Source organism: Lipophrys pholis (assembly GCF_963383615.2).
Source record: "Lipophrys pholis genome assembly, chromosome: 15".
Classification (NCBI taxonomy): domain Eukaryota; kingdom Metazoa; phylum Chordata; class Actinopteri; order Blenniiformes; family Blenniidae; genus Lipophrys; species Lipophrys pholis.
The window spans coordinates 17,523,896-17,542,756 of NC_137642.1; the positions used below are offsets into that span (position 1 = coordinate 17,523,896).

General features: G+C 45.3%; 1 protein-coding gene across 5 annotated transcripts in view; it reads right to left on the bottom strand.

The window, feature by feature from the left end:
- The window catches only part of arid4b (AT-rich interaction domain 4B), a 45,221-nt gene continuing 26,360 nt past the window's right edge, over positions 1-18,861 (bottom strand). For 2 of the 5 annotated variants that reach the window (XM_080481222.1, XM_080481223.1), the window contains 16 exons: positions 18,318-18,397; positions 11,950-12,026; positions 11,048-11,196; positions 10,886-10,958; positions 10,681-10,775; positions 10,479-10,576; positions 10,015-10,213; positions 9,703-9,896; positions 6,123-6,305; positions 5,002-5,086; positions 4,697-4,904; positions 3,329-4,564; positions 3,065-3,175; positions 2,645-2,869; positions 1,255-1,401; positions 1-1,011 (listed from right to left, as the gene is read on the bottom strand). In XM_080481222.1, the coding sequence (XP_080337348.1) occupies positions 860-1,011; positions 1,255-1,401; positions 2,645-2,869; positions 3,065-3,175; positions 3,329-4,564; positions 4,697-4,904; positions 5,002-5,086; positions 6,123-6,305; positions 9,703-9,896; positions 10,015-10,213; positions 10,479-10,576; positions 10,681-10,775; positions 10,886-10,958; positions 11,048-11,196; positions 11,950-12,026; positions 18,318-18,397 (3,312 nt within the window). In that variant the 3' untranslated portion in view covers positions 1-859. The remainder of the gene's footprint in view (positions 1,012-1,254; positions 1,402-2,644; positions 2,870-3,064; positions 3,176-3,328; positions 4,565-4,696; positions 4,905-5,001; positions 5,087-6,122; positions 6,306-9,702; positions 9,897-10,014; positions 10,214-10,478; positions 10,577-10,680; positions 10,776-10,885; positions 10,959-11,047; positions 11,197-11,949; positions 12,027-18,317; positions 18,398-18,861) is intronic. The other 3 variants (XM_080481224.1, XM_080481225.1, XM_080481226.1) reach the window with 3 other exon arrangements.

Here is an 18,861-nt window from a genome sequence, read left to right on the forward strand (position 1 = left end):
CTGATCACTCATACAGCATTCCACAGTCTTTTTTTTGTTTATTTTTTTTTTTTTTTTTAATAAAGGGACACGTTGTTCTGGTCGACCCTCAGATTTGAGAAGAGGATCGGGTATTTATAAAAGTGCTGTCCTTTCTCGTGGAGACGAACAAAAAAGGCACTACAGTATCATTCCACATTCACCCGCTGAGGCCTTCAGCGGACTTATGATGGTCTGAAACCCCCCGACCCATCAACACCAACGCGACCCGGAGACGGGTGCGTGCGCGAGCAGCAACGTGCCTGTACACGACGAGAGCGGCGTCGACGCCCTCAGGTTGGAACACTTTCTTTACATGAGTGTGGACAGAGAGACGTGGCAAAGTTACTGTCGGTGTGCCCTTTAATGCCAATGTGGCAGTGTTCCTCCGAATTCCCTGTAAAAAAAAACGCGGCGAGCACGAGCAGTACCTCGGTGGTCTGTGAGGAACGTCATCCCTTACCAATAAGATTTTATCAAATGGAAACAATTATTGCTTGCAAAAAAAAAAAAAATATTGTAAATGTTCCAATTAAAGAGAGCAAAAAAAAAAAAAAAAAAAGACAATTATGAATATTTTTTTTTTTGACAAATTTCATCCCCCTACACAATCTTCATAAAAGTGCACTTAAGTGCCATTAGCTTGCCAAGGAAACAGTTGTCAGTAAAAAATAGTGCTTGTTTCTTGTTTTGCTTTGTCTCTGGTCTGGTTTTTTGTGTCCCAGTAGTTACAGTAGGTTGGTTCACTTGTCCATCCTGTTGAAAGGGAAAAGGGGGGACGGGGACCCCGGGGTGCTGGTTAAGTGCTTTAGTGCGGCGGCTCCTTCGCTGCGTCGTCCTGTCACCTGCACTCCACCGAGACCCCGGAGTTCTGAGATGAGGAGGATGAGGATGATACCGGAGGGTCGGCCAGCGTCAGCATGACCGCCGCTGTCAGCGAGCTGGAGGAAGGCGACGAGGAAGAGGAGGAGGAGGTGGAAGCAGCGACTGTGCCTGCAGAGCGTAAACATGTCGGCGTCAGTTTGGTCATTTGAAGCCGATACCAGCTAATTATGGATGATGGCACGGTCGACGCCGAACAAACAACAAGTCGCCAGGCCAAACACACACATCCACACCTTCAGGCAGTTTAGAGTCAATAATTAACCTCATATGCATGTTTGAGGACTGTGGGAGGAAAATGGTATGGTCCGCCTCCAGACTGTAATTGGAGACACAAACACTGTATATACTCACTTTCTCGTTCCTTCTTCTTCATGCGTTTTCGTCGCCTGTCGATCGAAGCCACCTCAGACTTGAGGGAAAGGTAGTGGTTCCTGATGTCCTGCAGCTTCTCCTGGAGGAATGAAATCCTCTCCAGGCTGCTCATCTTTTCCAGATCAGCTGAGAATACATGAGAATACATTCGATTCAGGACTGTAGGGTCAGTAGGGCAGACACACAAGTACACACAGGTCAAACAAACTGTGGTTTCCCCATAGTCCTGAACCTGCCAGGCTAAATCTGACCCCGAACAGGCCAAAGAGTTGGGTTTTCTTTTTTTCATGCATTTTTAATGAATATGGAAGTAGTCCGACCAAAACAACTAAATGTCAGCGCCGCTAAAATGTTCCCTCACAGCAGCAGCAACCCCAGAGGCACCACCTGTTGTTAACAAAGCAACAACTCTTTGAGCCGTTGCCTTTTGGAAATCATGGCATCTAAAGCATCTCCGTGATGCAGACGACACGAGAATAATAAAAAGGAAGATTCTATTAAATCACAAAAATGAATGGAGCTCGGCAAAACACATCCTCTGAGCCGAAGAAATGGAACAATCCCCAGTTAAGAGTTTTGACTGTGTTTTATTGTCATTTATTGCAGCATAAGTAGCTTTGGCTCAACAACAGCAGGAGCACGTGAGGCGTTCAAGGACTGCAGGTCCTCATTTGAAAGTAAGTGCTCAATTTAAAGTAGAACAATGTCCAAATGACTACTTTAAGTCAGGAGAACAACTTATTAGTTGATTTTTGAAATTAATATTCATGAGTTTTAAAATATTTCATGTTGATATAGAAAAGAATACATATGAAAATCATTACCCAGAAATATTTTACCAGGTACGATTTCAGATCTTTATGCAGATTTGACAAATTAAGCACAGAGTGAAGACATTTAAAGTAAATAGAGGATTTGTTGTTTTGGAACATTTCACTGTATTTTGCAACAGGGGGCATCGTTAACAATCACATAATGTCTAAATTGCAGCTATTTTGCTATAAAAATGTAAACTTATTCAAGTTCTGTACAAAGATATTGACTCACACGGGCACTTTTTGAAATATACCGAGTATCCTGCAGTGATTTAAAGGACATCATTCTCTGGTTTTAGTGGTGCAGTTCAATGAGATGAAGCTGTGCTGGACGTGAAACCTGAACTAAAATGAGTAGAAACCCCTGAACTGCTTTATATATTAAAGAAGAAAAATTAAATAAGTCATCAATCATTTTAAATTCATATCACAGAAGGTTACAAAAGTAAAAAAAAAAAAAAAGTCAAATTCAATCCATTCTGCGTAATAATGTCAGTCAATGAAGGATCCGTGTGAGATTTAGCCGTTGACAATCCATCACAGTGGACACTTACACATCTGGAAACTCCACTTGTACACACGCTGCGATCGTCCGTGGCTGTCTCGGTGCTGGGTGTGATCTGCGTCGCCCTGCTTGTGGTACTTATGGCTCGAGGGGGGAGATCGTCCGTGACACTTGGGCGAGGTGGCAGCCTTTATGTCGGAGGTGTTGTTCTTTGAGGCAGTGGGTTTGGCAGTGCCCTCAACAACAGACTGGTCATCACTGTCACTGCTGTTGGCTGGAAGAGTTCAAATAACACACAGCAGAGGTGTGAAAAAAAAACAACAACAAAAAAAAAACAAATTTCCTTTCTCACCTAGAATCTGTATTTTAAATGTGGACTAAGAAATGGTGTGGCTGGTAAAAGCGTCGCATGTATTTGAGATGAGAAGGTTGGCAGGGTGTCAGCAGTTCTGTCTCCAGCTGTTCCTACCTGTTTTCCTATTCTTTTTGGGAGGCACACCGAGGCTCTTGCGGTTTGGCTTGTGTTTCTTTGAGGTTCCACCTGTCTGTAATTCTTTCTGCCGCTTCTGAGTCACAGCCGCTACAAAGAAACAGCACGGAGACGGTGAGGGAACAGGCAGACTGTGAAATGACTTGTCAGATTGTGTTTCTTCAATACTCCACCCTGGAGAAAAATAATGAATTCTGTCATTGAAAAATAAACCTGATAAAGTACATTTGCTAGCATTTGTACCTTTGGACTTCTGCTCACTCTCCTGATGGCTGCTGCTGCTCAGCTCGAGGCTGCAGCTGCTGCTGCTGTTGCAGGAGAGGCTGACGTCGAACACCTTGGAGGGGGAACCCGCCCCCTCGTCCTGAGGGAGCTCCTGCAGCTCCCCGCCCAGACTCTCCACCTCCACCGTGCTGCTGTCCGTCTCGCTGCGTCCGCCTGCCACTTCCTCCTGCGTGGGTCCCGGAGGAAGACTGTCAGAAACCGGCTCCGAAGGCAAGGCGGGAAGGAGGGACGGCGGCGGCGAGGATGGCGGCGCCGGGCCGGAGTCCTCCACGGCACTGCCTCCTCCCGAGGGCGACTCCGGCGTTGTTGGAGGGGTGTTGAGCACCGAGTTGCTGCCGCTGCTCGGGAACTCCTGCAACTTGTCGTTCTCCAGTTGCTCCTCCGTGGGTTCATCCTCTGGCCCGGCTTCCTGCTCGGTGTTGGGTTCCTCCAGACAGGAGGGCACGGGTGGGGGAGGGGAGTTGGCGGCTTCTGTGTCCGAGTCGGAGAACAGCTCCTTCAGAGTCTTCTTCGGCCACTGAGCCTGGATGCTGGACCACACGTCCTTTTGTCCTTTGGGGCGTACAGCCGCCCGGTCCTCTGTGTTCCCAGACACTTTGGCCCTCTTTTCAGGGATTTCCCAGAAGCCTGCTTGTCTGCCACCTTTGCTCTTCTCTTTCATCCCGTTGTACTTCTTGGCAGGTGAACCTTTGGTTTTGGGGCGGCTTCGCTCACTCTCCTGTGCCTGGGACTCGGCCAGCGCCGCGCCCTCATCCTCTGAGCTGCTGCTGGATGAGGCCCCCCGGTCCTCTCCGGGACCAGCTGCTCTCTCCTCCAGCTTCCTGGGCGAGGTCCCCGGTAACCAGTCGGCACTCCTGGTGCTCCTGGTCTTTGCTTTGGATTGGCCTTTCGGCGTCCTGTCAGCTGCGCTGTCAGACTTCCTCTTCCTGGCGCTCACCTCTCCTTCCAGCTCCGGCTGGCTCCGGCGCTTCGCCACGTCGGGGATCTCAGTGCTGCCGGCGTCCTGGCTTTTTCCTAAGACCGGAGAGGGTTTGGACCCTTCGGGGGGGGCGCCACTCTCCCAGCGCTGCTCTGCTATTTGCGGTGGCTCCGGTGGACCCTTTCTGCTGCGACAACCCGGCCGGTCTTCGTCGTTGTGTTCTCCTTCCTCGTCCTCATGCTCATGCTCGCTTTCGTCTGTTGACATCTCAGAAGCTGAAGCAAACGAGACAGAGCTCATGTTACTGTTGGCAGGACGACTATAGAGACAATAAACCAGTTCAGAGAGAATCAGTCCTAATCTGCTGTAAGTGTGCATGAGGACTACAGGCTAATGAGTGTTGCTACCTTGCAGGCCATTGAGGATAGAGGTAATTTCTATAGACTTGACGGGAGACTGCTGAGTCCCTTTGTCCTCACCCTCGTCCATCTTGGAAAAGACATCCTGACTCAGGCCACATTTGGAGCGTGGGACTCGGTTAGTGTTGGGCGAAGAGTCGCGGCCCTCCCTGTCATTGAGCCTCTCCAACCTGTCTCGCTCCCGCTCCGCTTTGTTCTGTCAGAATTCAGAGTTTCAAAACAAAGTCAGCGATTCCATTCACAACACCACTGCGGCTTCTGACTCGAAAAGTGATGAATCGTCCGTGTCGTACCTTTATTTTTTTGCGATGCTTTATTTTTGGTACATTCTTATTGGCGGGCCGCACAATCTTGTCAGCTTTGATCCATTCATCATATCTAAAAAGAAAAAAATATCAAATGCAAAAAAGAAAAAGAAAAAAAAGAAACAGGAGTCTCATCATTCAGGTAACTGAAAGGGAGCTGAGCACTATTCTCTCACACCACCCGCCACACAGTCACCTCAACTGTCTGACCCCAACACAGTAAAGCCTCATCAGCAAAAAAGAGGAAATCCCATGGAGTTAATGTGGAAAGAGACAAACCTTTACGATGAGGAAAGAAACGATATTAACACCGACCACCACACAAATCATGTTCAACAGAGTTCCAACAGTACCAAGGGCAGGGGAGGGGGAAGAGGGTTGGGGTGGGGGTGGGGGGGCTACTTGGGTCGTATGAGGGGAGATGAAAAGTTTCACAACATCACACACAACGGACACAATGCAGAGAACATCCCACTGTCTTTTATAGAGTGCTAGAGGACCGCACAACAACATTGAGACAATGAAATGCTGATTGCACTAGTTAACCTCTGTGTCATGGTACCCTAACACTCTACGTAACACTGCATTAACCCTGACCCACTGGGGAGGGGGGGAGAGGGTTGAGAGGTAGAGGTGAGTGTAGCAGCACTTTGGTTGGCCATTCAGAGATCCAAAACGGAAGCTCACATTGGAAAATAAAGTCACATTATGGGATCCAAACAAGGTTGTTTGACTACAAACCACCATTTGATTTGTTGGAAGCAGTTAAATATTCAGCCTGTCTGCAGATTAGCTTGAGAGACAGACAGCTGGGGGACAGACAGACAGGGGATTCAGTCAAAACTGAGTGAGGGAGCTGAGGAGCCATCCACATTCACCCAACACTCAGTTCTGTTTCTGCCACTAGATGGCCCAGTGTTCTCCACAGTCAGGATACTGACCGTGGCACTGGATCACATGAAGCACAATAGTGAAAAGGGGATGTATCTGTTAATGCTGCGAGGACACCCCATGAGCTGGATTACTAGAGATGTCTCTTTTTTTTATTTATTTTTTTATTTTAGGGTGAACATAGGCGTTAGGTGATTTCTCCCCAGGTCCTGTCTTACCTGACGTTCCAGCCACAGTAGTGCACCAGGTAGAGCACCTCTCCCCCCTCCACGTCTGCCTCTTTCACAGTGGCCTCGTACGTCTTCAGATTGCGGCCTCGCCCATACCTCACCTGCACCTTCATCCCCGGGGGGTAACACTCAAACTCCTCCCCTTCCTCCCCCTCCTGACTGCTGTCATCCCTGCAAGAAAAACAGTTCAGCACTTCCTGGCCCTAGGCTGCCCCATTTTAACACCACAGAAGCCCACCCGCACCTGTCCGCCAGTCTGAGAAGACCCATTAATCTGCTCCACCCTTACCTACCCTATCCCATAACAACACTGGACCCTACATCTACAGAGAAACATAAACGTCCCATTTATCTGCCTTAACTCTGGTCAGGTGTAACCTACAACAAACTGCGGGATAAACAACTGCATCATTAATAGTAAGCCAGTCAAAAAAAACAAAAACAACAACAACAAAACAACAATACATGAAGTGTTTCAGCAAATAAAACATTAATCTTTCATGGCAAAAAAATCAATGATCATGGGAAATAAACACTACTGTTAGGCTATCTAACCCTAAATCCACACGCCAACCACTTGGGGTTCCCATTCGCACACATACACGCACTCTAGGAAACAAAGCAGCCACAGGAAGATAGTGGGAAAACAGGAGAAGCGGTTCGAGGGTGGTGCAGGAGTGCCCGTATGTGTTTGAGGGCACCGGGGGCGGGGAGGAGGGTTGGGGTGGGGTGGGGGGACAGGGCGGGTTAGCACGGCGGCAAAGCACAACTTGGCAGGCAGCGCAGCAACTTAAAGGGACACTACAGCATTGTAGAGGAAGCACAACTGGAAATTCCAATTTGGTCTGCTGTCACAAAGAACGGCGGGCACGCTGCACGCCGGGTGGGCACGTCGCACGGCTAACCGCTCAGGGCGCCGGTGCCCTGCTCACAGCGAGTCTTTACCAAGCAGCAATGATGAAGAGGATGGAAAGTGTGACAGCTGAAGAAACTATAACAACTCCGAGACCGGGACACACTGTATTGGACATGCTGGATGATTATTTTTTTAAAAAGTCAATAAACCCTTTTACACCTATAAAAACGGATTTGTGATCACACTGCAACCAGCCATGGGAAAGTAAAGAATTCAGTCGAACACTCAACATTTATGTATGGGATTAAATAGGATATTAAGCTATTTCTCTTTGTTAAAAAAAAAAGTATATAGAGGATTTAGATGTAGATTGTTGTACATTTGTTGAGCATTGGCAATTTTTTTATGTCTGAATGTTTATTGATCAACACTAGAGATTTCTAAAATGCAAGGCGGGGCCTCCCCTTGGGAATGTTTTAATCAAACATTTATTGTTTGTGGGATGGAGATTAATTAAAATTCTAAAAAAAGTGTTTGTGCAAATCCATTAATGTAACCGAAGAAACAGTTCCACACTATATTAACCATGACAGGAAGAGCTGTGTGTGTTTATGTACCTTGTTTTAGTTCTATATTATTTTTATGGTCATTTGTATACAGAACAATGTTTCAGCGGTGGTAAAGACATAACGTGGAATCATCACCTATGGATACAAGCAGTCATCAGCAATAACATGTTCTATTGAGAAAAACATCCATAAGTCCAGAGTTCAACCAAAAATTCATACTTGACACAAAACAAAACATGTGCAGCATGATCATATTAGGAGTCTCAACATAGCTCGAGCTCTGGTGCGTCCTCCCTTAGATAATACAGTTGTCACATTAGGTTTCAGATTAATTAATATTGAAATAAAGTCATCAACTGTACCGAAAAACGAATCATCTGAAAGCAGCATTTACAATCATAAGAGCGACCCCTTTACAATATGACCATTTACCTTCAGTAATGGGACATATTCATGAATAAAAAGCCATAAAAGAAGAAAATGTATGGCCAGATGAACTGTGCCCCAATTAAGCAAAGCAGCTGTGTAGACCTCACAGAAACACGTACAATTCAAGCAGCGTCTCAACAATCATTTCAGAACAAAGTTTCCATATCCAGAAATACTTAGACTCATTAATGTTAAATTAATACATCATTTCCCCGCTGACATTGAGCTAGTTTTAAGTGTCTTCAAAAGGTCCTCTGCTGGATTAAAAGTGCGATTGCCTCTCAGAACATCTTCCATCCAGATTACAACCTGCAAACATCAAACAGCCCCGATATGATCGGCGAAGCTAAGATCTGATCCGCCTGTGGCTTGTCCGTCCAGCCAGTGTGTGAAACCCTCGCTCTATCGCATAATCTGTGCGTACCACTGATCCTGAGCAGGCAGAGGGATCAGGCCAACTTCTGACAGTCAGGAGGTCCAAATATGATGGCAATCACACAGAATCACACTGCAGCGCGCCTGTGGTCACAGGTGATATAAACTATACCGGCGGGGGACACTAAAAGCAGCAGCTTAAGCTCTAAACACCCTCAAGGTTGGGGATATTGCAGACTATAACTGGCACAGAAGGTTCCTGTAGAGTTTTCTACTTGTTCTTCACTGTGGAGGTCGACAAACACTGGAGGCTAAAACTGGACATGTGGCACCTATCTAGACACCGTGGAAAGGAAACAGCAAGGAGGTGGGGATAAAACCGTTAAACTGCCCAGAGCAAACATGACCCGACACTCAAACTTCCTCTGTCCTCTAAATGTTAAAGCGTCTGAAGCACTAAGCACAACTGGAGTGTTAATGCATCAGCGACAACACTCACACAGATGGAACATTTAATAAAGCTGGACACCAAAAAGCCAAATACATGAGAGAGGAGACGGAAGGAAAGAGGGCGTCGAAAGACAGAGGCAGATATGAGAAAAAAGACAGAAGAGCACAGCCATATGGTGTGCATCACCGAGTGAGAGAGCGAGAAAGAGAAAAAGAAGTTACAGAGAATAGGGAGAGAGAAGAAGAATAAGGAACAAGAAATGCCAGACAAAGGGCAGAAAGGAAACAGAGGGGTATTTAAGGAGAGGAAAGATAGATGAAGAGGGAGTAGGAACAAGAGAGATGGGCAGTACAGACAGAAAAAGAGAGAGATAGAAAAGCAGAGAGAAATAGTGAGAGGGAGGGAAGAGGAGGAGTCGAGAGAAGAGAGAGCACAGCGTGACACGCCAGGTGAAAGGTAGCAGTCAGGCTGTGGTGCTCAGAGAAGGAGTCTCTCCCAGCTGATATCGACTAAGCCACAAGAAATAATAATAGCACAGAGGGCAGTAAGTTAAGAGTTTAGTTGGAGAGGAGAAAGAGGAGAGGGGAGACAGAGAGAGATAAAGAGAGAGCTCTCCTCCCTCTGGTTAGCAGGTAGAGGTGAACTGTGCGTACACTGGATATTAGTGTCATTAAGGGCAGAGAGTTGACCGCGTCAACAGCTAATAGTCTTTTCACTTGTTATTTCCATCAAGGTGTAGGAATATGTGAGCTTTTTTTTTATTTTTTTTTTTCGTCTGGTGAAACTCTGACAGTGAATAATGTCAGCTCTGCGTGGAGCTGGTGTTTCTTCCGTCATGAAATGTTTCACCGCCGTGGTGGAGGGGAAGCAGCGCTGCAGCCCACCTACCCAGAGTTGTCCTTGCTCTCCTGCTCGTCGTCCAGCTCCTCCTTCAGGCCGTCGGCTCCGAGGCGAGCCGTGGACGAGCCCTCCTCCGCGCTCTTGTGAGAACCCTCCATCTCTTCCTCGTTCCCGATGTCCTTCCTCTCCGTCTTCGATGAATCAGACTCGCTTTTGTTCCGGGCCAGGTCAGGCTTCTCGTCCTGCGGGAGACGAGTGATTTTGCGATCAGAAACATGGGCGGTGCGGAGAAACCGATGGAGGAGCAGAGGTGAGTGCGAAATACAAAGATTTCAATCGAGTGCTATTTAGGAGACGTACCTTGCAGACGACAGGCTGCACGCTGCAAGTTTCTACGTCCACCCGGGCTTTCTGTTCTTCTAAGCTGGATGATTTGGGTGCTGCTCCTTTGGGCTCTTCCTCAGACTTCACTTCCCCCTTAGGAGCCTGCTTCAAAGGAAGGTCCATCCTAAATGTGATGGCAGTGGAGGTGCAGTATTCCTCGAATCCATAAAGGTACCTGTACGATGAGATGAGCCACTGTTTGTTAACATATCACACAGAGATCCGCACTGCAACACACCAGAACGTCCTCAACTTTAAGTCCCAATTTATTCTGGAGATGTTCACTCCCCAAAAAAATAAAAAATAAATAAAGTGTTACCAAACAGAAAAGTGAATCAAACTGCACGTCAGTGCTGTTAAAAATCTACAGAGCATATAAGAGTTGAACCAACGCTGAATAATAAAAGCTTTCGTGCTGTGGAGACGTGGTCTGTACTTACTTGCGGTAAGCACATTTGACATTGTAGCCGGCGGCGGAGTTGAGCACAGGGATTCCAAGATCCTGATATACTTGCTTCCAAACGGCGCCGCTTTCGATCTGCTCAGAGAGGACAGATTGCGAGTCAGTCGACATCAAACAACACAAGCGTGACCAAAGTCACAGAGCTGCAGGAGAAATCACTTCCCGAAGCCACAACTCACATTGTCGAAGCCACCCAGTTTGTGCACCAGCCTGTAGAGCTTAAACAGGTTGAGGTTCCTGTAGCCCAGAACTGGCCGCTTGTTGATGGGAGTTCCTGCAGAGAAGAAACACAATGATTTAGGACCTCGACCAAACTTGTCACATTTGGGCAAAAATGCAAAAAATAAAAGCCTTAAAAATAACTTGTCTCCAAGCCTGACTGACCTCTGTCTTCCATGAACTTGTACAGCTGCTGGAGAAAGTTTTCCCTCTCCTCTGGGAACAGCTCCACCTCCTCCTGCACCAAAACAGATGGAGCCAATTGATTTTTTTTTTTTTTAACTCAAATTTACCAAGATGAAAACCCGTGGACGACTCTGCCTTTACCTCCTCCTCTTCCCCGCTCGCACCCTCTTCCTGGTCCTCCTCCTCATCCTCGTCGTCCTCCTCGCTGCTCGAGCTCTCCTCTTTCACTTCCGTCTTCCAGGTGCAGGGCACGACCTGCTGCTGGTGGAACTCCAAGGCTGCATCCAGCGCTGTCAAACACACACAGAGAATAAAGGATGAAGCGATCTGATGCCAGTGAGGACTGCTCATCACCAGCTTAGAATAGTGCAACATCTGTACAAAAACTGAGAAGAAACTAGAGAAATATGCACATAAATGATCAGTGCTGGTTTACAAACACTTCTGCCAAACTTGGAAATTGTATTATCGCATTAATAATGACCCTTCCATAAAAACTAGGACGCTATAAAAAGACTCAAAGGACAGCAGCATGAAAATCTGACAGTGTCTGCAGTGACGCAGAGCAGCGGAAGCATTCAGTCACAATGTCACAGGTGGGTTTAAGTCGAGTCTCAGAACCTTGGCAGATGCTCGTTCTACGCTTTTGCAGCGCAAAAAAAATAAAATAAAGAAATTCACTCACAGTTGTGAGTCAACCACCTGTGAATACAAAGAGCGGGATAACACAAAAGCTGTTTCCTAACTGTAATTACAAGAGAGGAAAAGCTCTGCAGTAGAAAAAAAAACCGGGGGCACCGTATGAAAGCCTGGTGAGGACTTCAAATAATAATAAACTGGATGGTGGCGGGAGAACCTACTCCACTTCAGTCGCTGGAACAAAAACAAAACTTGTCTTTCTTCATCCTTCCTCACCGCAGCTCGCCGTGTGAGCATTTCCTGCCGAAGCGTGTCGACATACGGAATAGTGCACAGATGTCGGGCGTCAAAGTACGAGTTGTGCAGGGTGACTCCCCCTTTCGAGGTTTTCACTTTAAACTCACCTGGTTTGAGCCCCGCGTCGGCTTTTGGAGGACTGTCGCTGTTTATCTCTCGGACATCCTTCCGCAGCACCATGTTACTGCAAAACACAACAACTCTCATTGAAAAAAGGGCGCACATAAAAGACACTATGGATGTTTTGTTAGCTGGGGTGGAAACACTTTTCTCGTTTCTGCAAATGACCTGGAACGACTCACTCAGTATAACTGATTCATAAGGTTCAGGTAAAAATACATCAATTAGCTTAAGGATGCTCGATAATCAAATAACAAAATAATCTATGTACAATGAGAAAGGGTATATAAACGGAAACTAACGTTTATGCTGCGTTGATGCTGGAGGGTGGAGATAAGTAATAAGCCAGGAAAAGTCTAAGCAGCAGATCTTTGTTTTTGTGAAACAAAGATAGCAGCTCGCCGTTTCCTCAAAGCATATCAGCCCTGATAATGAAAACACCTGCAGTTGGAAAACTCCATTTAAACTTCCTGACCGTACAGCCCAGCACCAATAACGGTTTCAAAATCCGAGGGCACAAACAGTCATGACTGCACTCAGAAACTACTTTCTAACAGCATCCCCACAGCAGCTGGGCAAAGTGTTGGCGATCCGGCAGATAGATGGATCAGTGGAGCTTGTAAGCTGAAAGCAGTCAGAGGCTTTGGCCGCTGTGCAAGAGAGTCGATTTGCCGCGGTGTCTGTAGGCAGCTGAGCCGATCCAATGACTAGATTTGTCATAGAGAGAAATTTCAAAAGACCTAGAATATAACGCTCACAGATCCCATAGTACGGGAATAGACAGCTTGGTTCAATGACATTTCCTTCAGAGCGATCACCTCTAATATTTCACTTGATGACTCATCAGAGTGACACTGGTTTGATTAGAATAAAAAAAAAAAACAGGTCAATTTTCATTTTGGAAAGCCAGACGTCGTCCGCCTGAAGTCATCGGCAACCTAATTAGTTCCGTGAAGATTTCATTGCAAAGAACAATATGGGACAGAAGAGAAAAAAAAATATGATGACGCTCTTACAATAATCCTAAGAAAATATTTATTTGAGGACCCATGACTACACGTGTGGTCTATTTTGCATCAAACAAGCTTTAGAGACATTTCACCCTGAGCCCCAGTCTCTCTGTCCAACAAGCTCATCCATCTCAAACTATCAATTAATCAATCCATCTTATATACCCGTTTTTCAGGAGGTCACAGGAGGTCACGGAGCCCTCTTGATTTTTAAAGAGTAAAATAATATTTTATGTCTCAACTACAAATGAGTCAGCATTTACATAATTTATGTCTCAGAATTACTAAATTAAGTGTTACATTAAAAGCGTACTATTTATTTTTTAAAAGCACCAAAAAAAAAAAAAAATAAAAAAATCGATCTAAAAGTTTTTAAAATATCTTGAGGATATGAGTGTGTTCATCCTGTCTGCAGGACACGCAAAGGGAAGCTGGCAAAGTCAGTGGCAGGAGAAAAAAAGGCCAAGCGTCGGGCAAAAGAGGAAGATGGGAGTCCTAAGAAAGTTAGACAAGAAGATGGAGAAAATTAGAGTTGAATGCATCATTTGGGGTAATAGAAATCAGTGTATGGAAGTTTGAAGGTATGTAAAAGCTATTTATTGAATTGCCACAGCCAAATAAGAGTTTCTGAAATAAATTTGGATTTGCAATGGATCTGTGCCTTTAAAATAAATGGACATGATGGAGTGAGACAGAATTCAACAAAGTAAAATGTTTGCCAGTATAATCATTGATTAAGCAATAAACCGTCTTGACGTTATAGTTGACTTAAACGTCTGACACGGTTTTCTCTCTGCACATCAGTAATGTCGACAGGTTTACAAACAGACCAATCAAGAAAAGTTAAAGGTTTGTGTTTCCACAGTTATGATGGGAACCACAAAAACAAACAAAAAACCCACTGGCTGAAAACTCCCGTCCATGCTCTGAATGTGACCTTGCATTCTCTAAAAAAAATGTTTTCCAAAGCCATTGTTTTGAAAGAAGCGGCTTGCCCACAATGCCAAACTCTCCGGAGGAAGAGCAAACACGCCGACCCCGGCGCTGCGTGGGAGAGAGGCCACACGGTCTCACTTCTCAAAACACCGCTCGCCCAGGGAGCAGAGCCACAATAACTCCCCGATAATGGCCGAGAGGAGGCTGTCGTAAATGACAAAAAAAGTCAAAGAACAAACCGTGACAACTGAAGAGTGACGGAGAAGCGCTTTAAAAACAATGTAAGCATAAAAATAGGGCGCAAAAGGGAAGCGATGAGGCACAGTAGGCGCTTCATAAAAGGAAGACGAGTCATTCCCCAAAATAATCCCAGCACATGAAAACTTCTGTTCTCCCCGAGAAAGATGTGTGACAGATCAAACATAACATTAAGGAGACGAGCTCGCGTCACATACGAGTAACAGAAATGAGACACGCTTTCATCCTTTGTCATTCCAGCCACATAAAAGCAAAGGGAAGCAAACCTCATTAAGAGCATATAGATTTCTTCCACTCCTGCATCGCTATTTCTCCCTCTCAGCTTTAAATGCAATGTGCTGATTTTAATGAGAAAAAGCAAAACTGCTTCTCTTGTGATTGTATCAGCGACCTAAGCCGCGGAGCGCGGCCTCAGCCGGAGAGGAAGCATTTCATAAATATACCGCTTCCAGTGCGATGTATCATTTCTCATCTCATCCCTGCAATCAGCTGCAACCTTCACCTGACTATTAGCCGGCGTACGAGTGATATGACCGGCCGCTACATAAATAGATCTTCAGCTGCCGGTGAGTTATGCTGGGTTTCTGCTCGAGACTGCATCAAGGCCGTCGGTTCGTCATCGCGGAACTCAAGACACAGCGGTAGTGTTTGGTGGGGCGAACAAACACCAGATTAATTCATGTCGAGTGTGGGTTACGCTCCTGCCCACATACAAAGAGATGCTGCAGCAACAAAACGGCCAGCTGAGCGCACACTCCTGGCAGGACTTGTTCTTTTCTTTAATAAAACTCATCTGACTGTGTGGTTCTGCACCGAGAGGAGGCCACTGGAAGGCTGCACGCCAACTTACGGACTAAAGATAAACTACACAACGGGGCGGGGAAGACACGCATGAGCTTGTAAATGTCTGAAGTTTAGATGTGTAATCTGAACACAGGTTGTACAGTCGTGGTCCCGGAGGGCCACAGCATCTAATGTCGTTAATGTCTTTCTGGATTTATCCTGCTGGGCTGATTACAAAGTTCCTCGAATAAAATGAAAAGTAATACACTGTTCATTTTTGGCCAATAGTAAGAAGGGATTCACAAACTGTCGAAGATGTGTGACCAAGGATAGCCTGAAATAATCTCCTGTCAGAAAATTCATTCATTTTGCTACATGACAGCTACGGCTCCGTTCTGACTAATTAACAAGCAGAACACGTCATAACAGTTTGCAGATTCCCATTGATGTAAACTGATAAATGTTACTAGGGGAGTTTGATTAGTGCGTTTCATATATTTACATCCTGGTGGCACACATGGATGACTCTCAGGATAATCCTTTTATCCTTGTGTATTGATGAATTTGGTGTACATCCTTTAAGTTGTGTCACTGCACAATGTTGCTCAACATGAAAAGGATGAAAGTCCACATCACATATGTAAAATTGCAAAAGTGGCTTTGTCTGTAGGAGTGTTTTATCAGTGGCACCCCATGAACAGGACTGGACATCCCCGATTCAGCCGATCCATCACGGACACCGGTACTAATTTTGTGAAGGCACATAATTAGCTCTGAGCAGGGCCCTTATGGCCAAACTGCTCCGGTTGCATCAAGAAGGACACCTGAGGTGGAAGTTGTGCCAAATCAAACATGCAGATCACATGATCTGCTGTGTTGACCCTGGGAGGGAGCAGCCAGAGTGCACCAACACATAATTAATCAGCCAAGCGTGGACCTGGGTGCTGTACGGTCTGTGTGCCACACATTGCCCTTTGGTTTTCCCCGGTCCAAGTGGGATCACGGAGAAATTATTCATCAAATTACTGTATATGATGCGTGTAACCCAACCGCTTTGACTTTTAGCTTTTAGTCCTGTTTTCAATGTGTGTAAGTTTGTGCCAGAATGTGGTAAACAAACAGAGGGATACGGGGGGCTGGACTGGTGTGGAGTGGCAATAGCAGCTTATCAATAGTCAGTAAAAGAAACTGCTTCTTTTTACATTCATACTAAGCCGTATTGAATTTCACACCCCACAGAAATTCGCATTTTGTCCCCATGAGAAAATGATTCTCCCACTTCTGGTCATCACAAATCATCTCTATCAGTTCATGTTTTCAGACAAGAGTTTGTTGAGCTGTTAGCCGATCCCAAACTACACATTTGTTCCACCTCACATAGCTTTATCACAGGCTTTATTAGTTACTTTGGGACTTCACACCTCACTTCGGCAATTGAAAAAAAAAAACACACATTGAAGAGGCCACGCTTCTCCTGTACCCCTGCTCTCCCCGGACATCGCTGAGACTATCAGGATATCGGAGTGTCTGATCGCACAGCAGTTTTATTCACTCTTGATTTTATCCCCCGCTACCTATTAATCACATTGAGCCGTGACCGCTGCTGTTTTTCGAAGTCCGTGAGCAAGTTTCTGGAGCTTCTTAACCGCCGCTGCTTTTAATCCGCAGTTGAGTTGCTCTCCCTTTTTAATCAGGCCTGGCAGGACAGGCCCGGACTCTGCCGCTCCCTATAAAGACAAGAAGTCACACGGTTCGCGGACAACATTTCCTGAACGGAGCAGGCCGGAGATGAAAGAGAGACTGCGGGAGGAAAGAAGGACAGCTGAAATGTGTATTTCATGAAATCTGTAACAGTTCAGTGAGGAATGATGAGGATGCTGAGGGACCAACCGGAGCCTCCTTCGCTGCTATGTTTGGCTTAAATAGTCGTGTTCAACAAAGAAAGTTTCATTGAACAAAATAAAGTCAAATCATTCAATTCTCTCGACATTTCACTGACGACTCACAATTGGACTTTTAAGTTTTAATACAAACACATTTCAGCAGGTGTTCATCTGAATACACATGAAACCAGCAAATACAGCTCTGTTTGAGAGTACATTTTTATATTTAAAAAGATGTTACTGAGCCAGCTGGGCCTCGTAATGCTTTTTTTTTTTTTTAAGCAAACCACCTTTTTTTCCTTAATTTTTCCCCCTCAGAGAATTTACTCTCATACTAACATTAAAAAAAGTTGCAGTCCGGCTATGGCGCTTTCCATAGCACAGCAACTACTTCGCAGCTAACAAATAGAGCACATCATAGTACTTTCTTGTACCCGAGTGCACCTTTTTCACACAGTTCTGTGATTTTGATCGACCGTTTCAAAACCTGGGTTTGCAGTAAGGCTACTGCATGAACGTACACGTTTACAATAATTAACCACAGATCGCTTTAACTGCGGCACTCCTCAGGGTGCACATTTAGGTCAACTGTTTTTCTTTCCCCACCAGCACACTTTCCTTTATCCATTCTGAAATTCCTTTCTATGCATTAAATGTTAATGACCTTCTTCCTCCGCCGTACCGCTGTGTCTGCTCGCTCATTATCTTCACTCTGTCAGGATCTTTATTTGGCTTCACCTTGACTTTCACTTATTGTTATGACTTCTGAGTATGAATCACTTTATTTTACTCCGAAGTTGCTCTTAAACGCCGCTGGATAAAGATATGGTATAAATGCAATAAACACAGATTTTGGTCCAGATGGTTTTATAATAACAAATACACGAAGAGCTAAGAAAAGCTGAAATGTACCAAAGGTTTCATTAACATCCGCAAATATTCAAATGTTTTACAGCCACACACTCGGGGAGCTCCATTGTCAATACACTAAACATTTGTTTTGGCAAAGAGTCCCTGCACATTGATTTAGGCCCTCTGATCAGGATACTTCCTCCACTGCTGAGTAATTAGCAGACTAACCTGTCAACGGAAGAACATTAAATACTTCTGTATTCATTTCCCCCCCAAATGACTTACAAAACATAGGAATTATTAAGTGCAACTTAGACAATTTCTGAAATTATTGTTTTGTTCCTAATAATCACATGTCAGTACTTTGTGTCATTACAAAAAAGCACATGATCATTAAAGTATCAAAAATACAAATAATAAAATTTAAGATTATGCTGATGCATTTTTAATTTATTACACATTAAAGCAATTATTTCAGACTTCTTTGCTTTATTTCAGTTTATAAGTCATGAAAATCCAATACAGCGTCTCTGTTAACATTAGAATTTTTCCATAAAAACTCTTTTTTTTTTTTAAATGCACTTGCAGTTCAGTAAATTATAGAAACCAGAAAATTCATTAAGAATCACTCACAATTTTCCATCCTTGAAGGAGCGGACGAAAATGTTGTCCTTCTTCACGGTCATGTCCTCGTGGCAGTCGGGGGAGATGACCTTGTTGCACAGAAACAAGAGACAGTAAAAAGGTCAGATGGGGTGGTGACTCCGTCTTTGTGTTTAGCCAGTGAAATAACGAAATGGGGGGTGGGGGGGGGGATCGGGAGTACGAGCGAGTGATTATAGTAGTTTCGTGAAAAGACCACACTGATTTATTACAAACCTGCTGCCTGTGAAACAAAAACAAACAAGCGGCAGAGATGAGGAGCGATGTATAAATGGTGTGCACCCCGCAGCGGTACGAGTTGAGAGGCGCCACAGTAAGAGTGGCTCCACTGACGGGGTCTCACCCAGAGGAGGCAGCACTGCCATTATGGAGATCTGATTTCCACCTGGGGTCTGCCTGCTGGCAGCTGCATATAAAGCGTGCACAAGCTGGCAGGGTTGATGCTTCTACTTGAATACTGTGACTCACATTTGCTCTATGTAGCTCCCCCCCCCCCCCCTTTGGCTGCAAGTCT